The sequence below is a fragment of the Typopeltis vanoorti genome, chromosome 4 (assembly GCF_054136105.1).
Source record: "Typopeltis vanoorti isolate ZY-2024b chromosome 4, IOZ_Tvanoo_1.0, whole genome shotgun sequence".
Taxonomy (NCBI): Eukaryota; Metazoa; Arthropoda; class Arachnida; order Uropygi; family Thelyphonidae; genus Typopeltis; species Typopeltis vanoorti.
Genome location: NC_143552.1, coordinates 167,052,928 through 167,078,855, shown reverse-complemented (window position 1 = coordinate 167,078,855; position 25,928 = coordinate 167,052,928). Strand labels below are relative to the sequence as shown.

Sequence of the window (25,928 nt, the reverse complement as noted above, 5' to 3'; positions counted from 1 at the left end):
AGGGCCACAACCTGGTCACAGCAACTTCTTCCCGGCCTGAAGCCAGCTTGTTCAATTGGGAATGTTCTTTCAATGAGTGGTGAAATTATTTTAAGGAGAATTCTTAGAAAGCAAAGAAAGGAGATAGGTCATAGATTTTTCACATCATTTGGATCTTTCCCTGGTTTCGGCACGGCAATTATTTTGGCTTCCCGCCACAGATTTGGCAGTTTTCCGGTCATTATAATTTCTGAGAAAAGGGCAGCCTTTGTTAAGATTGAAATATCAGAACTACATTGTGTAGTTAAGAAGTTAAAAGAGAGTCTTGTGAAAGAAGAAATGTTAAAAGTTTCCAACAGTTGAGTCAACAGGCACCCTCAGGGAATACAGAAAAAAAATGTAGGAAATCTAAGCTTTATATGTAACAGCTAAACAAAAACATTCTAGCACTAGAATGTTTTGTCACACGAAAGTGGCAAAATGTTTCGTAATATATCTAAAAAAAAATCATATATGGAGGAAAGAATTCTCTAAAGGGAATAAGATGTACACAAACTCCCACCCACCGACAACAGAGTGTAAACCTATAGTACATTAATGGGCTAAGGATTTTTATTAATATTACTATTATATATTTTTAATTTTGACATAATCTAGAAATCACACACTAGTGACTAAAACATGGAACCTTATCAATTCACTTCAGGCCTCCAATAAACACTACGGTCCACACAAGACAATGAAATTAATCTCCTACCTAATTGATTCCTTCAGGAATTTAATTTCATCAAAAGGAACAAAATGATAAACATCTTAAATTTTATGATGTTAGATTCAGAAATACATTCATTACAAATTATTATAAAGATATCAAAGCAACTGTCAATTTTAATAAGATAAAACTAGGCAAATTCAAAGTTGAAAAGAGGATCCTGCCAACTCTCATCAAATTTATTTACTATCGTCAAGAAATATGTAGAACAAGAGGCTGAAGAATCAGGTCTACAAATAAGTGACACAAATATCAACCCTATTAAATATGCAAAGATATTATTATTCTTGCAGAAACTGCAGTACAACTGGAAAAGAATGAAAACTTTAAATGAAGAGTGCGAAACTTTTTGAATGAAAATCAATCTAAGCAAAACTAAAACAATGAAAATAGAAAGAGAGGAGAGAAAATTTTTAATTGACAAAAAATTATATACTTGAACAGGTAAAGCAATTTACATATCCTGGAAGTCTCATTACTCATAGCCTTGATAACACACAGACAGTAAAATACAGACTTAACATAGGATGGTCTAATATGAATAAGTAAACAAAATATGGAAAACTAACAGCATTTCAAAAAAGCCTTAAACTAAAATATTAAAACAATTATTATATCTATGGCAACATATGGAGCCGAGACATGGAAACTCAATCAGAAAGAAATAGAGAAAATCATTGCATTTGAGATGAAATGCTTAAGAAAGTAAATAGGATCCACTGGTCAAAACACATGTGTAAGTCAATCACGAATTAAACCATAAAAAAGATATTATAGATATAATTCTAAAACAACAATTAAGATGATTTGGACACCTCCGGAGAATGTCCTATTAGAAATTATCAAATATAGAATTGAAATGAATCATCAGAGGAAGACAATAAAGAACCAGACCAAAAAGAACTTCGTTATGGTCTCTGAAGGAAAGGTCACAATTATCGAGCTTCAAAAAGATGAATGTGAGAAGTAATGAAAAGAATGGATCTCCTCAGCACACTACAGGTTGATAGCCAACTTGTACCAGGAGCAAGAAGCCATGGTAAGAACAAGTGTTGGATGACTGGTTGGCTTCAGGTTGGAAAAGGAGTTAGGCAAGGATGTTCACTTTCTCCTCACTTGTTTAATATATATGCAGAGGACATTATATATGAAGCATTGGATAAGCTTAAGACAGGAATTAGGATAGGAGGAAGATTGATCAGTAATCTGAGATATGCTGATGATACAGTACTCCTTTGTAATGACATAGAAGAACTAGGACAAATTCTTGACAAAGTTAACAAGATCAGTAATAACAGAGGACTTCAACTCAATCCTAGCAAGACAAAGATTATGGTTCTCAAAGGAAATACAAACAGGGAAGTTCTTGAGAAACAAGTGTAGAAGTCAGCAAGTTTGAGTACTTAGGACTCATTATTAATGTGAAGAATTGTGTTCAGAAGACATCAGAAGAAGATTAGGAATGGCTAAAACAATACTCAGAGACATGTCTAAAATCTGGAAGGATGGATCTATCTCCATGGGAACAAAGTTAAGAAGTTTAAATACAGTTGTTTTTCCAACAGTGACTTATGGATATGAGACTTGGAACATAAAGAAGTCAGATAAGAAAAGGATAGCTGCTTTTGAGATTGTTGTTATAGAAGGCTGTTGAGGATATCATATACTGAGAGACATACAAATGAATGGGTGTTAAAAAAGATCAGTAGAACTTTAAGGCTCCTTAAGGATATGGAAAGAAGAAAGTTAAAATATTTTGGACACAATGAAAGAATGGAAGGAGGACTTTATCTTCTCAGTAATAGATGATAAAGTTCCTGGAAAAAGAGGAAGGATGGGTGGATGGTGTGTGTGGAATGATTGATCTTTAGATAGTTGAAGCCCTTCGGAATGATAAACAGATGCTGTATGGTCATTCCGAAATGACCATACAGCATCTGTTGATGCTCAGTGATGTGCCACTCCAGGTCTCGCCATGTAGTCCTGTTGTATACTTTTCTGGAGGCTTCAACTATCTAAAGATCATTAGAAACACCCCATTCTCCCTTCTCTTCTGTCTTTCCTAAAAATATTATATTATGCTAGTACCTTATTATATATAGTCTATCCATCTATTCACTGGACATCATCTAATGCATATGGCCACTCAGTTACTCAGTAATGTGCCATACCAGTCGTAGCCAGGTGGTCCTGTTGTATTCTTTTCTGGAGGCTTCAACTCTAAAGATCCCCTCCAGACATGCCACCCATTCATCTCATTGATGGCCTATCTCTTCCTGTTTCCAATTTTTTTTCAGTTAATATCCTTAAGGAGCCTTAAAGTTCTACCATTACTTTTGTTACATCGTTATTTTCTGTTATTTTATCTATCTTATCACTCTAGTGCCTTCTAAGATTATCTATAAACTAGTTCTCTGGGGCCATCCCCCTTTTCGGACTCTGACAAAATTTGTTCGATTTACTGTGCCAGCCAGAACCTAAGAACAGAAATTTCTTGTCCTAGGGAAGTTTCCCAGAATTAAGTGCCACAAAATTTAGTAAAGTAAATTAGGAAGCTATAGATATCTTAACTTTGCAGTCATGGCCTATTAACTCTAAACCTGTTTGTATATGTTACCGCTAAAGTGCAGAAATCAGTTATTCTACAGATTATCTAGGTATTGTGCAGATTATCTAGGTATTGTGCAGATTAACTAGGGTGATCCGTTAACGTGCGGAAAATTGTTTCATTTCTCAAATTACCTAGGTAATCTGCAAATTACCTAGATAATCTGCACATTACCTGCTAGGCACTCGTTAAAGTGAAAATAAGATCTTTGCTGGAACAACAGCAACGTTTCTGTACGCTTAAATTAACATAATGTTATTTATTTATTTTTCGATATCTAAAGAATCAAGTTAATACAATCAAACAATCAACAAATTAGTTGATAGAATCAATCATCAATCAATTAAAAAACTATAATACAAAGAATCAAATGGTTCAAAATATTATTACAATTAAGGAAATGAATTTGCAAAACATATGACACTGGCGAAACCAAACTAAAAGTGGAGGGAGAAGGAGAAAGGAGTACGGACAGGAAATGAGAGAAACAAACTTTTGAACTTTAACGATACGGAAGCCGTTAATGTGCACATTACCTAGGTAAAATGCAGAAAACTCTTGATTCCGCACGTTAACGGAGCAAATCAGTTAATCTGCAGATTAGCTACGTAATGTGCACATTAACGGCTTTCAAGCTTTAGCGGTAACATATATTCCCCTTACATGTAGGTCCGAAATTTAATGATTGGTGAAGTCAGTCTCATGCTTAGATCACGCACAGGCTTACATAAGAAAACATATTATATGGCTAAAAGGATTACAATATATTAGATACAATACGAGGTTTGCATTCTACCTCAAGCAAAGCAATACTAAAGGAATGATCTAAATCACACGCACAACATTCACACTTTAGGCATATAATTCACCATTATATACAATTCATCTACGAAGTATTTAGAATATTATTCACATATAATTTGGTATGCAAATCGTACAAGACACTATTCGGTTTCTGAACTTATGAATTATTAACTAACAATCCCTTTACAATAGTCTTGGAACCATACAATACTTGATTTCTCAGGACTACTAGTCTAATAAGGTTAGAGAGTCCGTGAAGATGTATTATCATTAAAGTTCTCCTTCCTTCAGCCAAGTTCTTATTCCTTCCCTTTCATAAAAATCATCATAAAGCAAGAAAAGTCACAGTACTTTACCACTCTGCAGTGTTGACGTTGACAACCTTTTGTCCGTCCTTTGTTGTGGGATATCACCACTGCTGCAAACTGCTACCACGTGGAAGTCACGAGCTCATTTCGAAATGGCCAATCTTTCTTGCTGGATATTCGCTTATCACTTAACCTGACCTTCTTCGAAGGGAGTCCTTTGCTGTCTTTCATCGCACCGTTTCACTGATGGACCGCGTTTGGATCTATCGTCGTCTTGTGCAAGTATCAACTCTCTAATGGCTGACTAACGCAAGTCTTTGCCGGACTTGCGTTAGTCAGCCATGGGAGAGTTGATACTGGTCATCGCTGGTCAGCATGAGGGAAATAGGAACAGAAAAAACGGGGGGGGGGGGGGGGGATACCAGACTTGCATAACCGTATTTATCTCCCTTTCTGGTGCCCTCTTTCCATGCTGGAAACTTATTCACCGGAGCCTCCCTATTCGTCCCAACGAGGTGATGTCACTCCGCCACCTTACAGTTTCTGCTCCTTTCAGGGAATGCATGCCCCGTTCGCCTTCTACGAATGCTCTATCTTCGGGCATTACGTCACCGATGGTGGTTAGCTCGCAACCTTTGGGCCTTTGTTGGCAGTACATTTACTATCTTGCATAGGACATAATTTTAATACTAATGTTTAATATATTATACATAATCGAAACAAATTATTTCAATAGCATCATTTCAGATTACAGATTCAAATCTCAGACTTATTATCTCGTTTTCTATTTTACCCTTTCTATGTTAAACATGACATGTTTTCTGATAAAATGAGCTTGATTGCTAGGAGCACAAGTATGTTCTTATTCAGTGCTGTGCTTCCTGTTAGATCCTGTATGAGTGACTCTTTTGTTGAAAGAGTCTCCCATTCAAGATCTAACACTTTCTAACACCCATCCATTTGTATGCTTTTCAGTATATAACACCACATCTCAAAAATAGCTATCATTTCCTATCAGACATCTTTAGGTTCCAACAGCAACTTATGGTCTCACATCCATAAGTTGCTGTTGGAAAAACGGGTACATCTAAAATCCTCAACTTTCTGTGGAGGATTCTGGATTCCATAATCCATCCTTCCAGATTTTAGACAGGTCTCTGACTGTTGTTTTAGCCATTCATAATCTTCTGAATAGCAGTTCTTCACATTAATAATGGATTCCAGGTACTCTAACTTGCTGATTTCCTCAATTCTTTCTCCTTTAAGGCAATTGTTTCTCAAGAGTATTCCTGTCTGCATTTCCTTAGAGAACATAATCTTTATCTTGCTAGAATTGTGCTGAAATCCTCTGTTCTTACAGATCTCATTAACTTTTGGTTAAGGATTTGTCCTAGTTCTTCCTTCTCATTATAAAGGAGTACTGCATCAGTAGCATAGCTCAATTACTCATCAATCTATCACTTTGTAAATGTCTTTATATCTTCAATGTATTTCCCCTCTTACTTTGTATCTGCTTGAGCTTGTGTAAAATGCTTATATACATTTAGTTATTCTCACAATATACTACAAAATTTATTACATTAAAACATGCTATATATACTTCTAATTATAAGTATTTTATGGCCCATGTAAAATCGATATGTGAAAATTTTTCCTATATTTCACCACAAGAGATTTTATAACTTATCCTAATTCTTGTCTTAAGCTCATCCAATACTACATATCCTCAGCATAGATATTAAACAGGTGAGGAGGAAGTAAACATCTTTGTATAACTCTCTTTCAAACTTAAAGCCAATCACTTAATCTAACACCCCTTCTTACTGTGGCGTCTGCTTCATTGTACAAGTTAGCTATCAGCCTGATAACGTTTTGAAAAAATACCATTATTTTCATTACTTCTCACAGTTTCACACTTTCTGACCTAAGTCAAAAGTTTTAGAGTAGTATATGAAACACGGGGATTATAGGATTGATTATAGGCATACCTATAATCAATCTATGAAACACTCTTATTCCTCAATCACCCGATGGCCTTAATTAATTCTGCTGGGATTCCATCTGGGGTGCTTAAGGGTCAAAGCTGTATAACTGAGAGGAGACCTCCACATAGACTTTAAAGGAATGCGGAGAACCAACCAGGGCTTCTGACCTAATGTCCAATCCTCACCTTCTCGTGGTGCACCCTGTTGGGTATCTACTTTGATACTGAACGAACGAGGATGGGCTGGCAATTTGGGATTTAGCCGACCAAATTGTATTCTTATTGGTTAAACCAAAATAAAAAATGATGGTACAACATGACAAAATTTCATGCCCGCTGGGGCGTCGCCCGATTAAACAAGGCCCCCGTTGTTTTCGCCAGGGAACCAGGGCGAACAGCGAAAAGTCAGCTACTGGAACAAATCTGAAAACAAACCCCAACTCAACATCACCAGAGTTAAAGATCAGTACTATCAACGTAAGAAGCCTGAATGGCAAAGAAATGGAGCTAGCTGAGGAATTAGATAAGTACCAGATCGACATAATAGGGGTGACTGAAACAAAAAAGACCAAAACTGGTGAGATCTTTCTAAGCAATAAATACAAAATGTTATATTCAGGCAATGACAATCAAGGAAAAGAAGGAGTAGCCATAGTATTCAACACAAAATACGAGGCTAATCTTCTTGAATGGCAGTCAGTCTCAAGTAGAGTAATGTGGGCAAATATGAGAATGGGGAACTGGACAATGAGACTTATTTGTGCCTATGGTCCTACAGAAGGTTCTACTAAGGCAGAAGTGGAGGAATTTTTTGACGCTCTAGAAAAAGCAACTGACACAATGAAAAAGGAAAAGTTGGTCCTTGTTGGGGATCTAAATAGCAGAGTAGGAAATGATTGCGAGACATACAAAAATATTTTGGGAAAATTTGGAGAAAAGAGCAAAGCTAATAATAATGGCAAATATCTGTTGGATTTCTGCTCAGGACATGGACTGGTTATTACTAACACCAAGTTCCAACATAAAAATGTGCACAAATTCACATGGAGAGAAGAGGCTAGGAATAAGAAAAGTCTTATTGACTATGTTATTGTTGATAGTGATGTCTTCTCCCTGGTGCAGGACACCAGAGTGTACAGAGGATTTGAAATTGGAAGTGATCACTATTTAGTCTTGAGCAGGATAAAATTGAATTTCATATTGAAAAGAATAACATGTAAGAAAGTTTTAAAGCGAATAAAAGTTGAGCAGCTCTCAGATGTGAACTGTAGACTAAAATACAGAAAGATTATTGAAAAGAAAATGAAAGAGTTTCAGAACAGGAATCAAACCTTGGAGATTCAGTGGCAAACTCTGAAGAAAACATTGATTGATTCTGCCAGAGAGGCATGTGGTGAGGTTGTGTGCAAGGATAAAAAAATCAGAACTCCCTGGGGGACACAGGAAGTTAAAGAGGCAGTGAAGGAAAAGAAGAAAGCATATCAAAACTTCCTGGCAAATAAGTCAGCTTTTACTCTTACAGAATACAGAGACAAATGTAAGAAAGCTAAACAGTGTGTAAAACTAGCTAAACAAAAGTCATGGGAGGACTTTGGCAAGAATATAGAAAATAAATATCAAGAAGGTGGCAAAATATTCTGGAGGTTGTTGAAGAAGCTTAGGAATGGAGGAAAGAGTGCTGTAAAAGAAGTTAGAGATGATAAAGGTGACATGAAAACAGGAGAAAAAGATATCCTTGAAGTATGGAGTAATTACTTTGAAAAACTGCTAAATGAAACAAGCAGTGATGACAGCACAGTGATAAAAAACACTGACCAGGCATGCAGTCAGGAATACATATCCATACTTGAAGTAGAAAAAGCCATCAAAGGCTTGAAATGTGAAAAGGCAGCAGGAGTAGATGATATTCGACCAGAAATGCTGAAGTACGGTGGTATAAAAGTCTTACAGTGGCTGCACTGCATTCAGAAAGCCTGGACAGAGGGACGAATTCCCAATGATTGGAGTAGAGCTCTCGTAGTACCCATATATAAAAAGGGAAATAAAACTGAATGTGAGAATTACAGAGGTATTTCCCTACTGAGTGTTCCTGGCAAGATCTATGCCAGTATACTTGAGAAACGGTTCAGAAGAATTGTGGAAGAAAAGCTTGGTGAAGAACAAGCTGGATTCAGGCCAAACAGAGGCTGTCAGGATCAGATCTTCACTTTACGACAAATAGTCGAGAAAGCATGGGAATATAACAAAGATCTGTATTTAAGTTTTGTCTATTTGGGAAAGGCATATTGCAAGGTGCCAAGAGAGAAGCTATTCAATACGCTGCAGTTATATGGTGTCAAGGGGGCATTATATCAATCAATACTTAGTCTTTATTTGAGTTGTAAGTCAGCAGTTAGAATTGAAGGAAGTACAGGAAGATGGTTTAATGTTAAATCTGGTGTGAGACAAGGATGTACATTATCCCCTCTGTTATTCATTATCTATATGGATCACATTATGAAGGAAAGTGGTATTAAACCAGATATCAAAATTGGAGATGTTAATGTCAGCTCTTTGCTTTATGCGGATGATGTTATACTTCTAAATAAATCTGTTACAAGTCTGCAAGATTCTCTGACTAAATTGAATAGCTGTTGTAATAGATATGGTATGAAGGTCAGCAATAAAAAGACAAAGACAATGAAAATAGGCAGAATCATTGAAAATGTCAACTGTGTTGTGAATGGAGAACCTGTGGAACAAGTAAAACATTTCAGCTACTTAGGCACGATTTTTACTGAAGATGGTAAATTAAATATAGAAATAGACAACAGAATCAGCAAAGCTGGTATGGTGGGAAGTCAATTGAATAAATTCATATGGAATAAGAGAGAAATTAGTCGGAACACTAAATTAGCTGTATACAAGACAGTGTTCAAACCAGTTTTAACTTATGGATCTGGGAGCTGGGTCAGAAGTAAAACACTTGACCAAAGACTAGAGACCGCAGATATGAGAGTTCTGAGAAAGATTAGAGGCGTGAACAGATGGCATCAATGGCAATATCATATTAAAAATGAGGATATTAGGAAAGAACTTGACATTGTCAGCATCCAGGAATGCTTTAGCAGAGCTAATCTCAGGTGGTATGGTCACTTAAATAGAAGGAGAGGAAAGATTAGAATCAAGAGAAGAAGTGGCAGGTAAACTGGAAAGATGGAAGAAAGTACTGGAGGAGAGAAGTAAGACAGATGACATGTGTTGTAAGTGAATGGCAGCCAAGAGACAGATCTGGAGTTGGAAGGAAATGTCACCAGGAAGGTTGGTGACTTTAGATGCTTAGGTTCAACAGTGAAAGAGGATGGAGAGGCTGAGAAGGAAGTGGGATGCAGGATACAAGCTGGATGGAAGAATTGGAGAGAGATGGCTGGAGCTATGTGATAAGAGGGTGCCAGTCAATCTAAAGGGAAAAATCTACACGACAGTGGTGAGACTAGCTATGACATATGCTATGGAAACTGTGGCCCTGAGGAAAAATAACATCAGCAGGATGGAGGTAGCAGAGATGAGAATGCTTAGATGGGATGAGTGGTGTGACTTGAAAGGATTGTCTGAGAAATGACTATGTAAGGGGAATAGTGAAAGTTACGAACTTAGGAGAGAAGATACAGGAGGCAAGGTTGAGATGGTTTGATCATGTGATAAGGAGGGAGGATGAGTATGTGGGAAGAAAGGTAATGCAGATGGATGTGCAGGGGAGGAGGAAGCATGGGTGGTCAAAGAAGAGGTGGAAGGAGCTGATGGAAGAGGACCTCAAGATGAAGAACTTGGATGTGGTTACAGCCCAAGACAGGAGGATGTGGAGGAGACCCATTAAGAACAGCGACCTTACTTAAGTGGGATAAGCTAGAAGAAGTACTCTTATAACATACATTTTATATTTCTCATATCGTGTTATCCACCTGATGAATTCTAGGAAGATAAAACAAGCCATGCATTTAAAATAAGCTTTTTCTATATTCTTATCCTTCAGCTTTTGGTCATTCAAGTTTCTTCATATATATATATAAATTTGTAACATACTGCCAGAAATAAATACTTACTTGCCACCTTTGTACCAACTTTTCCAGCATGCTATAAGAAGATAAGAAACACAGGACACCATGAGGTACAACCTATAAAAAAAAATAAAAATAAAAAAAAACCTTTGTTTATTTAATGTACTGAAAAATTCAGTTATATATTAATATAACTGAATTTAATATCTTTTTAATGTAAGAGGGTAGTCGGAAATGTTCTCTGCTTAATAATGAAAAAACGAATTCATAATTTCAAAATTATTGTTATTTTTCAACATAATCTCCCTTAAGACTAATATATTTATTCCAGCGATGCACCAGTGCCATTATCCCATTCCTGTAGTAGTTCTCAGTAAGATCTGAAAAATACCCCTCTACAGCTGCAATAGGTGACTCTTGATTCGAAGAAAAATGCTCACCAGCAAGGAAGAGTTTTAGTTTTGGGAAGAGATAGAAGTCAGAGGGAGCCAAATCAGGAGAAAAGGGTGGATGTTCGAACAATTCATAGTGCAGATCCCTTAATTTTCCCACTGCAAAAACATGTTTGTGGGCAGGTACATTGTCCTGATGAAAGATGATTTTTTTTTCTTCTGCAAACCAGGTCTTTTCTTGGTTTGCAGAAGAGACACCAATATTAACCAGCTTCTGTACACTGTTTTTACTGCTGTTTGGATTCTGGTGTGTAATGGGGAATCCAAGTGTCATCCATAGTAATAAATCGATGCACAAAATCAGTTTCATTCTTGATAAAAAGTTCCAAGCACTGTTCAGATATTTTCATGCAAGTACATTTTTTATCTGTTGTGAGTAAGTGCGGCACCCAACTTGCGCAAAGTTTTTTCATATGCAATTTTTCATGCAAAATATATCCTACATGTTCTTTTGAAATGCCTATAGTCTCAGCAATTTCACACACTTTGATTCGCAAAGAATGAGGACTTGCGAATTGATTTCTGGTGTTGTTACACTTTTTGGACGTACTTCACGTGAATCATCTTCAAGGCTGGTAATGCCAGGTTTAAACTAGGCAGCCCATTTAATAGTCGAAAACGAAGGAGAAGGGTGCCAATAAACTTTTATGAACTTCTAATGAATTTCTTTTGCCGTTAAATCTTCTTTTACAAACAATTTTATAACCGCATGATACTCAATTTGATCCATTTCAAGGGATACAGACAAAACGTTTGCTTCAGACGGCTGTATAAAACAAACTACTTGATAGAATGATTGCAATTTCACATGGATGTGAACCCCCCCCCCCCCCCCGGCAAAAACAAGACCCCCTTTGTTTTCGCCAGGGAACCAGGGCGAACAGCGAAAAGTCAGCTACTGGATCAAATCTGAAAACACCTCAACTCAACTTCACCAGAGTTATAGATCGGTACTATCTACATAAGAAGCCTGAATGGCAAAGAAATGGAACTAGCTGAGGAATTAGATAAGCACCAGATCGACATAATAGGGGTGACTGAAACAAAAAAACAAAAACAGGTGAGAGCTTTCTGAGCAATAAATACAAAATGTTATATTCAGGAAATGACAATCAAGGAAAAGAAGGAGTAGCCATAGTATTCAACACAAAATACGAGGCTAATCTCCTTGAATGGCTGGCACTCTCAAGTAGAGTAATGTGGGCAAATGTCAGAATGGGGAACTGGACAATGAGACTTATTTGTGCCTATGGTCCCACAGAAGGTTCTACTAAGGTAGAAGTGGAGGAATTTTTTGAGGCTTTAGTAAAAGCAACTGACACAATGAAAAAGAAAAGTTGGCCCTTGTTGGAGATCTAAATAGCAGAGTAGGAAATGATTGTGAGACATACAAAAATATTTTGGGAAAATATGGAGAAAAGAGCAAAGCTAATAATAATGGCAAATATCTGTTGGATTTCTGCTCAGGACATGGACCGGTTATTACTAACACCATATTCCAACATAAAAAGGTGCACAAAGAAAAAGCCTTTGATGGCTTTTTCTACTTCAAGTATTAATATGTATTCCTGACTGTATGCCTGCTGAGTGTTTTTTACCTCTGTGCTATCACTGCTTGTTTCATTTAGCAATTTTTTGAAGTAATTACTCTATACTTCAAGAATATCTTTTTCTCCTGTTTTCATGTAACCTTCATCATCTCTAACTCCTTTTACAGCACTCTTTCCTCTATTCTTAAGCTTCTTCAACAACCTCCAGAATATTTTGCTACCTTCTTCATATTTAACTTATATGTTTCCCAACAGAATCAGCAAAGCTGGTATGGTGGAAAGTCAATTGAATAAATTCATATGGAATAAGAGAGACATTAGTCAGAACACTGAATTAGCTGTATACAAGACAGTGTTCAAACCAGTTTTAACTTATGGATCTGAAAGCTGGGTCAGAAGTAAAACACTTGACCAAAGACTAGAGACCGCAGATATGAGAGTTCTGAGAAAGATTATAGGCATGAACAGATGGCATCAATGCCAATATCATATTAAAAATGAGGATATTAGGAAAGAACTTGACATTGTCTGGATCCAAGAATGCGTTAGCAGAGCTAATCTCAGGTGGTATGGTCACTTAAACAGAATGGGCGAGGAAAGATTAGCAAAACAAGTGTTCTCTGCCAGGTTGGCAGGAAAACGACCCAAAGGAAGACCAAGAAATAGGTGGATTGATATGGTGCAAAGTGCCTTAGATGATAGAAATGTAAGATCTGATAATGTTGGAGTCTTGACAAATAACAGATTGATTTGGAGGAAAATTGTAGATAGGAAGTTAGTAATGATGTAATTTTTGTCATGTAGTACTATCATATCCTGTACACCCCTTGAGGGTACATGGCAGAAATTTGATGATGATTAATGATATCAGAAATCATCATCAAATTCCTGATATGTACCTTCAGGGATTTACAGAATATTATGATAATATAAGATAAAGTTACACCACTGTTAACTTCCAATTGACAATTTTACTCCAAATTAATCTGTTATCTGTCAAGACACCAATATTATCAGATATTATATTTCAGTATTTTTAGATACTTTTTACTGTATCAATCCACCTACATCATGTTCTTTCTCTAGATCTTTTTCCTGCTAAAGAACACTCGTTTTGCTAATCTTTCCTCTCCATTCTCTTTAAATGTCCTTACCACACGTGATTACTGCCAACACATTCCAGAATTTTAACAATGGCTAGTTCTTTCTTAATATACTTAATTTTTAATATGATAGTGCTATTGATGTCATCCACTCACTACCCTAATCTATCTCAGAACTCTCATATCTATGGTCTTCAGGCCTTGATCAAGTGTTCTATTTCTAACTCACCTTTGAGATCCATAAGTTAAATTTGGTTTGAATTCTATATTGTATATACAGTTAATTTAGTGTTTTCACTAATTTCTCACTGATTCCATATAAACCTATTCAGTGGACTCCCCATCATATCAGCTTTACTAATTTTGTTGTCTAGTGAATTGTCCATCTTCACTAAAAAGTGTGCTTAAATAGCCAACACATTTTACTTCTTCTATAGTTTCACTATTAAGGATATAGTTGATATTATAGCTGCCTAATTTCACCATCTTCATTTTTTTATTGCTGATTTTCATACCAAATTTATTACAATAGGTATTCAATTTAGGTAATCTGACTTATTCAGAGGTATATCATTGATATCATATTTAATACCAATTTCTTTCGATTCATGATTATATTTGATTCATATATATAATGAGTAAAAGTGGGGATAATATGCACCCTTGTCACATACTTGATTTAATATCAAACCATCATCATGTACCAACTTGATTTCTAACTGTTGACTCACAGTTTAAATAGAGACTGATGTACTGCTCGATATAATGTCCCACTTACACCATATAACTGGAGCATTTTTAACAGCTTTCCTCTTGGCACTTTGTCATATGCCTTTTCCAGATCAACAAAACTTAAATACAAATCCTTGTTATATTCCCAAGATTTCTCAACTATTTGTCTTAAAAAAAAAATCTGATCCCAGTAACCTCTATTTGGCCTGAATATAGCTTGTTCTTTACCAAGCTTCTCTTCCACAATTTTCCTTAGCCATTTTTCAAGTATTATTTGGATAAATCTTACACTCAGAAAAGAAATACCTCTGTAATTCTCACAGCTTTATTTCCCTTTTTATAGATGGTACTATCAGAGCTCTATCCTAATCATCTGGAATTCTACTTTGTGACCACGTCTTCTGAATTATGCAGAGCAACCACTTTAAACCTTTTACACCTCCATATTTGAGTATTTCTGATTGAATTTCATCTACTCCTGCTGCATTTCCAATTTTTCAGGTATTGATGGCTTTTTATTAAGGTGGAAGCAATGGAGAAGTCATATTTACCTATATGAGTTGTCAAAAGTGTTGTGTGTATCCCTTGAAATGGATTAAATTGAGTATTGTAAAAACTCGATGTAGCTTAAAATTATCAAACTGCTTTACATCGATTTTTTACATAGGTCAAGTCCCATGAGAACTGTAAATAACCTTGTTTGTTTCTATGCATATTTTGCAAAATATTAATGTAGTTAACCCTGTTGGGAAGTGAATGTATTTACTGTTTTAACGTTGAAAACAAAGGCAATGCTTTGCCATTGGGGAACATTGTATATAGTTATGTGTAAAAGTGTAAGCAAGGTTGTTTACTAGTTTTGTATATAAGAGTTGCTTACAAGCTCTGTGCTAACACCTTTAAAGTTAGTATCCAAGAGTGCCGCTAAGTTTAGAAAAGTTTCCGCAGCCCGAAAGAAGAAGCAAAGTATCAAAGAGATCCACTAGTTTTAGAGACAAGTTTCTGCACCCTGCAAGATATGATCAAAAGATGGAATGGAGGAGAACAAAGAGCAGGTTAAACTAAAAAGATGAAAGAGTTATGCCAAATTCTTCAGGGTATATTACCCTTAATGCAAGGCACCAAGATCGTAAAATAAAAAGGGGACTGAGCCAAGCATAAAGGGCTTCCAGATGTCAAGAGAGAGTCATCAGAAGTCGGAACTAGAGCAGTGGCAGCAAAGAATGAGGAGAGCCAAGGCCCCAGTTACAAAGAGGAGAGCCAAGATCCAAGTGCCTAAAGAGCAAAGGTGAAGCACTGTTACCGAGAAGAGCCAGAGCCAGTTGGTGGCAGTTGCAGTCATCGGTGATTAGTAGCAGAAGTGGCGGCAATTAGAAACAGAAGTTCCCAAAATAGGATCCAGAGGAGAATCTTCCCGCATGCCGAAACCTCTTGTATGTGCTATTCGAGTACCGCAGGCTGTAGTCCAAAAGCCCCGCTAATATCCCGACGTGATACCGCTGAAGCAAGATACTCCTGAAGGAAGCCTAAACTTGAGATGAAAGAAAAGCCATAAAGACTTTAGTAAAAGACTCTTGACTGAATGTATGATACAGAGCTTCTGTAAGTTGTATCGTTTTGTATATTTTCTCTTATAATCTAGGAGATATATTGTATATGGACTGTTTAGTAATTAGAAGTGTCTATAAGAGAGTCAAATTGGCATGTTAGAAGTCGATAAGAACATCTGTAAAAACCAACTTAACACAGAGAGTTAGCTAACCTCTTTGAGAGTAAACTAGAAGTCTAATAAGTTGAATTTGTAAACAGAGAGTAAAATAAGTTTTTGAGTTAAAGAGATTATTTAGTGTTGAAGTGAAAGAATTTTAATCTTATGCTAAAGATTTTATATATGGGTAGAGAAAGCAATCTTCTTGTCTTGATTCATGTATATTTCAATTTAATGTAAATAAATGTGTTTTAATTATTTGTTAAAAGAGTGCTGCCTGATCCTTTATTTTACAACTGCACTGTTCCTAAATAAATTGGACTTGTGAGTGGGAAACAATTAAGGCAATAAAAGCTTAGTTTAGTTACTTACGAACCACGACTGTTTATGTAAACGTTGTTGAGGGAAGTTTCACTCGTAAGAGGGAGAAATCTACCGGAAGTTTTATTGAGTCTTATGCCGAATATTTAATATACTGATGGCGCAGTCTTACAAATAAATTTTCAGTATTCATTGGCATACGGCTAATAAATACGAAAGGTGGATCAACATAAAACGCAGTAGAGTAAGTGAGTAAGGTTAGGAGAAAAAAAGCGCATTAGAGTAAAGCTAAAGAATTAGGAATAGAATAAAGATAGAAGAGTAAAGATATTACATATAGGCAAAAATAACATACGTTTATAATGGCGCAGACAGCTGAAGATTTTACAGTATCGTGCAGTTATAAAATTCTTTGTAAAAGAAGGTTTAATGGCAAAAGAAATTCATTAGAAGTTCATAAAAGTTTATGGACACTCTTCTCCTTCGTTTTTGACAATTAAGAAATGGTCTGCCAAGTTTAAACATGGCTGTACCAGCCTTGAGGATGATCCACGTGAAGGATGTCCAAAAAGAATAACAACACCAGAAATCATTGATCAAGTGCACGATATGGTATTGGATGACCGGCGAGTCAAAGTATGTGAAATTGCTGAGACTATAGGCATTTCAAAAGAACGTGTAGGATATATTTTGCATGAAGAATTACATATAAAAAAAGCTTTGTGCAAAGTGAGTGCCTGCACTTGCTCACAGCAGATCAAAAACGCACTTGCATGAAAATCTCTGAACAGTGCCAGGAGCGTTTTAACAAGAATAAAACTGATTTTGTGCATCGATTTATTACTATGCATGAGACTTGGATTCACCGTAATAAGCAGAATTCAAACAGCAGTGTCAAAATTAGTGGACAGAAGCCAGTTGTTCAGCGCCAAAGCAGACAAATTCGGTTCTGTCAGCAGGAAAGGTCATGGCATCAGTGTTTTGGGATGCTAAATTATCATGAAAAAGGTAAAACAATACTTGGTACTTAGTAGTAAGTAAATAATAAAAATGGATACTACACTGAAAAAATAGTATATAAGTAAGTTTTAAAAAGAATTAAAATTGAGTAGCTTTTAAAAGTAAATAAATTGTAGACTTGACTATACAAACACTATTGAAGAAAGAAATGAAGTAAATTAAAAACAAGAACCAAACTTTGAAAAAGATGGTGACTGATTCAGCTAGGGGGTATGTGGTGAGGTTGTTTGCAAGGATAGAAAAATAAGAACACCATGGTGGACACAAAAAGTTAAAGAAGCAATCCTAGAAAAGAAGAAAGCATACCCAAAGTTCCTAGCAAATAAGTCATCAGGGAGCATAAAAAAAATTTAAAAAAATACAGAGAAAAATGTAGGAAAGCTAAGCTATGTGTAAAAGTAGCTAAATAAAAGTCATGGGAAGACTTTGGTAAGAATACAGAAAACAGAAAACAAATATCGGGAAGGTGGCAAAATGTTCTGGAGGCTATTGAAGCAGCTTAGAAATGGACAGAAGAATACTGTAAAGGGAATCAAAGATGATAAACGTGACATGTTAACTGACGATAAGGATATCATAGATGACCTGAGTGATTAGTCTGAAAGAACTTAAAAGAACCAAGCATGGACAGAACCATACTAGAAAATTTTTAAGAGGAATGCAAAGAGGAATACATATCAATACTTGAGAATGAAAAAGGCATAAAAAAAAAAAAAAACTTGAAATGTGGAAAGGCAGCTGGAGCAAATGATATTCGACCAGAAATACTTAAGTATGGAGATATGAAAGTTTTGCAGTGGCTACACTGCATAATTCAGATGGCCATAGCAGAAAGTCAAATTCCAGATGATTGGGGTAGAGCTCTCATAGTACCTATCTATAAGAAAAGGAATAAAGCTGAATATGAGAATTACAGAGGAATTTCTCTACTAAATGTTCCATATAAGCATACTCTTGAAAAGAGGCTAAGAAAGATTGTGGAAGAGAAACTTAGAAAATAAAAAGCTGGGTTCAGGCCAAATAGAGGTTGTCAAAATCTGATTTTCACTTTAAAACAAATAGCTGAGAAATTAAGGGAATATGACAAGGTGCCCAGAGAAAAGTTTTTCAAAACACTATAGTTATATGGAGTAAATGGAGCATTATACAAAGCAATACACAGTTTATATTTTTAAGTTGTAAGTCACCAGTTAGAATTAAAATAAATATAGGGAGATGACTTGATGTAAAATCAGGAGTAAGTCAATGATGCACACTATCTCTACTCTTATTCATCATCCATATGAATTGCATTATAAAAGAAAGTGGCATTAAAACTGCTTTAGAATCGGAGATATCAAACTAAGTTCTTTGCTTTATGCAGATGATGATATACTCCTAAACAAATTCCTTACAAAACTCAAGGAATCTCTAACTAAATTAAAAAGCATTTGTAACAAATAGCAAGAGCACAGAAAACTTCAGCAGAAAGTGTAGAACAAGTAAAATATTTCAGTTATTCAGGCACCATTTTTCCAGATGCTTAAGGGTCAAAGCTATATAACTTGGACCTCTGACGTAATGTCCAATCCTTACCTTCTTTTGGTGCACCCTGTTAGGTGCACCTGGATACTGAATGAACGAGGTTGGGCTGGCAATTTGGGATTTAGCTGACCAAATTATATTCTTATGGGCTTAAACCAAAATAAGTGTTCCAGCAAAAGTGTTCTCTGCCAGGTTGGCAGGAAAAAGACCCAGAGGAAGACCAAGATATAGGTGGATTGATACAGCACAAAGTGCCTTTGAAGACAGAAATATAAGATCTGAGAATATTGGAGTCTTGACAATAATGATCTGGAGGAAAATTGTAGATAGGAAGTTAGTAATGATGTAAATTTTTCATGCAGTACTATCATATCCTGTACACCCCTTGAGGGTATATACCAGGAATTTAATGATGATGATGAGGCACCGTTTTTAGTGAAAATGGCAAATTAAATTTGGAAATAGTAAACAGAATAAGCAAAGCTGTCATGGTGGAGATAAAGACATTTGAATAAATATCTATGGGAATAAGCAAGAAATTAGCGAAAACACCAAACTAGCTTTGTACAAGAGTGTTCAAACTTGTTTTAAGTATGGATATGAGAGTTGAGTCAGATTAGATGACAGAGATATGAGAGTTTTAAGAAAAATTATGAATAGATGGCATCAATGGCAAAATCATATTAAAAATGACGATATTAAGAAGGAACTTGGCATTGTTAGTGTTTAGGAATGCGTAAGCAAAGCTAATCTAAGGTTGAAGAAATGCAGAAGTTATATACAGGGTGTTCGGGATAAATTTGACAGTTTCGTAAGGAAAAAGAAAATCTTCTTTGTATCTATTAAATTTAATGAATTGACAAAAAAACATTACAGGCAGAGTTAATTACAATACTATCAACAAGATTTACTCAAAATAACCACCATTAGCATCGATCACAGCTTCAATTCTGCTTCGGAACCTCGAACAAGCTGATGCTACAGTCTCCCTGGGAAGGGCCGCAAAAACTGTTTTAATTTTATCCATTAACTGGGCTTTTGTATTACTGGAAGTGCGATTGGTGTCTTTTTCAACTGCGCCCCATACAAAATAATCCATGTGGTTAAGGTCTGGGGAGTTTGGAGGCCAAACATTTGGACTGGTGAAGTCGTAGAAATTTTCAGACAACCATTTTTGACTTTTCCCAGAGGTGTGGCAAGGGGCCGAATCCTGCTGCCATACATACGGCCTACCATTGGCTACCCTTGTTATCCAGGGCTTGACTACAGTTAGCAACTCCACGAACAAAGCCCGAATTCCAATGCCAGGGTTCTTCAACACCTGTTCCTGCAGATTTGCGAGGAATTCTGCTGTACGAACGCAATCAGATCGTCTGCTAGGGATCTTTCTTCTTGCTACATCCTCGTAGTCACCATTGCAAGTCTCTAGTTCATGCCTGATTGTTTTTACTGTATTCAGGGAGCATTGGGCAGCAGTCGTAATATCCTTATTTTGATGGCGGGCACGAATCATCATGATACAAGTTATTCTCTTCCATGATTCAGGTGGGTTCCAGCTATCCATCCTTTCTGACATCTTGTATATGAATGAAGAAGGGTCCAAACTTTTAAATGAAGAGAAGTGTGTGTTAATACATGTAACTTACGGAAAAATATAATTAATTATAAATATGTCAAATTTATCCCGAACACCCTGTATTTCCCATATAAAAGTAGTAAAAAAGGTTAATACCTTATTATTAAAATATTCTGGATTATAGCTAGTTGTTGAATGTTTTTTCACTTGGTTATATGTTAAAGATGCCACTTAAATAAAATGGGTGAGGAAGGATTAGCAAAATGGATGTTTGATACCAAGATGGGACTTTCCTCAGACCTAGAGGAAGAGCAAGGGCTGAGTGGATTGATTCAGTCAGAAGTATCCCTAGAAGCAAGAAATGTTAGATATGACAATATCGGAGTGTTAACTAGTAAAATGCTAACTTTGTGGAAAATTAATACATTAAAGACTTAATTCGGTATGTTAGTCAAGTAAAGAATTGCTTAATATCCGACATGTTTCACTGACTAATATCTGTCAGCATTTTCAGGGATACACTGGTAAGCAATGGAAAGTAACAAAAACTAGGAAACTAACCAACAATTCTAAAAATTATATAAAGTTATCACTGTGCATGATACAATACGTGTGTCGCAAGTACAACGTTTTATTTGTTGGGATATTTATTGTAATTTTCATGAAAGTTCATTTCTTTTTGGTTAAATGATCTGATTAGAGTTTTCCCATATATCTGGTAGGATTAGGCCTTGATTCTTATTTAATCACCAAGTTGTTCAAGCATTGTTTAACTTTGAATTATTTTACATGGTAAAAAACCTACTACAAACAACTTACTGGATTAGCAATGGGTAGCCCTCTCTCTCTCCTTCTTGTGCCAACCTATTCTTAGAAAATTTGGAAACTCAAATTTTATCCCAAATTACCCCCTAAACCACATACATGGTTTAGGTATGTGGAAGACATCTTCATCATTTGGAATCACAAAAAAGAAGAATTAATGGATTATCTAAACAAAATTAATTGCTTCCACAACACTATCAAGTTCACATTGGAACTAGAAGATAATAAACTTCCATTCCTAGACGTCCTTATTAAGAAACAAACTGACAATAGCATCAACCTGTTGGTATATAGAAAACCTACCAACACTGGACACTACCATTTCGACTTGTCTCACCACATATCCCAGAAACTCAGCATACAGTGTACCACAGACCCTGATGACTTACAAGAAGAATTGATGAAAATATCCAGAGATCTATCACTTGGGCAAGGGGGCGTAGCTCAGATGGTAGAGCGCTCGCTTAGCATGCGAGAGGTACCGGGATCGATGCCCGGCGCCTCCAGTTTTTTCCTCTGGAATGTCGAGTATGAGGAAAGATTGAAAAGATGTAATTTGCAGAGTCTAGTGGAGAGAAGGAAGAGGGAAGATATGATAGAGACCTACAAGTTGGTAAGGGGTTGTTATAGGATCAATGGTGGAGAAGTTCTACAGAGAATAGTGGGAGATCAGGGGAGAACCAGAGGTCATACCTGGAAACTGTATAAAGAGGGTGTGAGTAGGGGAGTGAGAGGCAGGTTTTTTTCGTGCAGAGTTGTGAATGATTGGAATGCCTTACCTGAGAGTGTGGTGTCTGCAAGGAGTTTGAATGTGTTTAAGACCCGGTATGATGAGATGTGTGTGAGATAAAAGGACCTCCTAGATGAGTCTTTGACTCCATGAGGTCTTGTTTTAATAATAATAATAATAAATGGCTACCCTACAAGACTCATCAACAAGATTCTATTTAATGACATACCACAAAGACAACGAGATGAAACCCAATACATCAACTCTATAACAATTCCATTTGTTAGTACCATATCCAAAAAATTAGCTCTTCTTCTAAAACCATATAATATCAGAGTAACCTTCAAACCTATGGAGACCATTCAAAAGTTTATAAGATCCCTGAAAGATAGCCATCCTTACTACAAATACTCTGGAGTTTACAGCATACCCTGTTCATGCGGCATCAATTACATCGGACAGACACCTAGAAGTTTTGAAACAAGAAAGAAAGAACATATAGGCTATGTAAGGAATAACAGACAAGATATATCAGGACTTTCTTATCACTTCGCCTCTACCAACCATAATATTGAATGGGATATGAGTCATATGCCCTACATAGAAGAGAACTACCATTCCAGAACGTTCAAAGAAGCTGCTACAGTCGCCCATTCAACAGGTAACTTAAATAAGAATCAAGGCCTAATCCTACCAGATATATGGAAAACTAATCAGATCATTTAGCAAAAAAGAAATGAACTTTCATGAAAATTACAATAAATATCTCAACAAATATGCGTTGTATTTGCGACACGCGTATTGTATCACGCACAGTGATAACTTTATATAATTTTTAGAATTGTCGGTTAGTTTCCTAGTTTTTGTTACTTTCCATTGCTTACCAGTGTATCCCTGAAAATGCTGACAGATATTAGTCAGTGAAACAGGTCGGATGTTAAACAATTATTTACTGGACTAACATACCGAATTAAGTCTTTAATTTATTAATACTAGTGGTCAAGAAAAAAGATCATAATTTGTGGAAAATTGTTGATAGAAGAATAATAATAATGTAAACTTAATCATGTAGTACTGCCATAGTAGCCTGAATCCCCTCCCCCTTGAGGGTACATATTAGGAATGATAGGATGATGGTGATGAAAGAACCAGGTTTTTTTTTTTTTTTAGTCTTACTTTCACAACACTGAAATCTTTAAACAAGATGAGATTTCTTTTCTTGGGATTACTCCATTTTGGTAAATCTGTTTTGGCATAATATAAAATAAATAAATAAATCAGCTAATGCCTTTTTATTCCCGTATACGGGGAGTAGGCGAGGCCATTTAGCCCTATCTAACTTTTGGAGACTGAGTGGGCAGTTCAATCTCCACTGGTACCAATCAGAGATAGATGGCCCAAGGCTATCACTAATTAAGCAGTACACAGTGAAGAGAGATGGCTCAAATGTGCGCCATCTTGTGGTCCCTAACACAATATATTTAATGTCTGAAATAATGTGGGTTCTACGGTCGATTTTCTTGAGTTTACGGGACGAAAAACACGCTTGCCCGTGCCAGAGATCGACTAACTCGGGAACCAGTCGAAAAAAGGCTTAGAAAAATTTCCTCTAGTCGCCGACTAGACTCGAAACCAAGTCTTCCTTCGTGCGGCTAAGCGCCGTGGTGTGCAAACGCCACTTCCACTGAGCTACACAGGCTCGTTTTGGCATAAAAATATTATAATTATTGCCTCCTTAGCATCTGAATTTTGGATTTATCTTTTGCTCGAAATGTTATTTTTCCTCTGCACAGTTATCAAATCTATACAAATGTTTCCAATAATTTGCCTATCACATGGACATCTTCAGAGATTACAAGAGAAAGTGTAATAAACACAGATGCAATATGAAGTAAAGTGAAATCCTTAATACACTAAAGTCTAGGAGTGCTTGCTAGGAATGGCACCTCTATGGATGCTATGCTAAGAATCTGTTCTACTTATATTCCTTTGATTACAATCTTACCAATCTCAGAGTAAAAACAACAAAAGAATAATGAAAAAAAAAGTAATGCACTGGTCCCCTGAAATTGTCAAAAATTTGAACTCTGTAGGTCTTGTTTCCACCATCACCACCAGATAACCTAAAATCTCAGATCTAATACACCTCTCAAATCTATAGTGGATGCTACTCATTTCCCCACTTACAGATTATCAAAATCTCTTATTCCCTTCTGCTCTTACTTTCTGTCTCTTCTGACATTTGACATGTATCATTTTAAAGTTTCTACTGAAAAATATTCCCCTATGATATCACAGATCTCCACTCCTTTGTCATCCACATAGATTACTTTTCTTGGAAGTAGTAACAAAATACACAAAATACAAGCTGAACACTGCAGTGGGTTCTCCCCTCTTACCCCTCCTACCAATTTTTACATGGAAATATTTGAAATGCATGCCATGTTCTTAATTTGGCTTAATAACCCAGACACATTCACCACAACAATCAATGTGGGGGTTATGGAACATCAAATGAAGACCACTCGTGCTCAAATAGCATAGGCTATAAGAAACTGGTTCATGCCGACAAAGGAAAAGAGAGGGACAGAATTGAAGAAAATATAGAAAGTTCACTGACATAAAGTTCTGTCAGCATGATTATCATCTACAGAAAATAACCAGCTTCCAAATCAGGAACAGTAGCCATGAAATTGAAATAATAACAAGCAACTGCTAAAAGCTGGAAAATAATTTACAAGAAGTAGGGTACACAATTGCTCCTTCACAAATTTAAGACCTATCAGTTCTACCTCACTAATCATATCATCTCCCTTCTGCACTGACTCATTAAATGTGCAAGGATTCCACAGTCCAGTTAAACAAGAAGCCATAAGAAACTTATGCTAACCAATAATATTAGGTTGTTTCTTCAGAAAACATATTTCGACAGGATATAAAACTATTTGTTAACCTGCATCTGTCTTATTAGAGTGTTGGAAGATTTAACAGGGCTGGCATATGGGAGTTCTTATCCCCCCCCCCCCGCAAGGGTTATTCTGTAATTCATCCAAAAGGATACAGAATGATGAATCTTGGCAAATATTGTGAATGTGCCATAAGATTCATAAATTCCAGGTATATGCTATGCTTCCATCCAACGAAACAGATAAAGATTCTTCTAGGAATTACAGCTGTATTTAGACTGGAAATGTACTGATAAGCCCACATATAGATAAAATAGAAGGTGACCCCAGAATGGGAAAGTAAGAATATGCATGTAAAATAAAAACTTAAATAAAAAACTTTTTAAATTAAAAAAAACATAAACAAAACTGAAACGTACAAAAAAAAAAATTAAACAAAAATAAAAAGTACAATACATTTTTCAAGAACTCTGTTCAGCTTTGATCCCATATTATCCAAATACATGCAGCTTATAAACCATTGTGTAGACTGAAAGAATGATTGTAAAGATGCTCTTTTCTATACTAAGAAAGAGAAACTAAATATTTAATAATACTAAGTTAGAAATACACACCTTGCAAATTTGTAGAATTAGTTGACCAACCTCATCTTGAAAGGCAAAGGTTTCTGAATTACGATATACAGCATTCATAGTGCCACCATTAGGACCGTGGCTAATTGTGCCCACCCAAGCCTGTATACAACAAATCAGAAACTTTTGTAGTAAATAATAACATGGCACACACACTGATAAAATATATGCAATACATGATTTCATTTCGATAATTCAAAGCCTATTTAGTATGGTAGAAAATTCAGGTAAAGCTGACTATTTACATGAAATATTTCTCTGACTGACAAAGACCATTTGAGGAAGCAATCCAAGGTAGATGATGTGGTCTGCATCTGGAGACGGTGGATTTGCAATAAACCAATCCAGTTACGCACT

General features: G+C 36.1%; 1 protein-coding gene and 1 non-coding gene across 2 annotated transcripts in view; one reads left to right on the top strand and one right to left on the bottom strand.

The window, feature by feature from the left end:
• Positions 1-25,928, bottom strand: part of LOC150107826 (Fanconi anemia group J protein homolog) — a 463,872-nt gene that overhangs the window by 107,011 nt on the left and 330,933 nt on the right. The window contains exons 19-20 of the mRNA XM_090391581.1: positions 25,554-25,673; positions 10,538-10,609 (exon numbers count right to left, since the gene is read on the bottom strand). Of these exons, the coding sequence (XP_090247707.1) occupies positions 10,538-10,609; positions 25,554-25,673 (192 nt within the window). The remainder of the gene's footprint in view (positions 1-10,537; positions 10,610-25,553; positions 25,674-25,928) is intronic.
• Positions 21,737-21,809, top strand: TRNAA-AGC (transfer RNA alanine (anticodon AGC)). Its single transcript has one exon. It is a non-coding gene; the product is annotated as a tRNA-Ala (tRNA).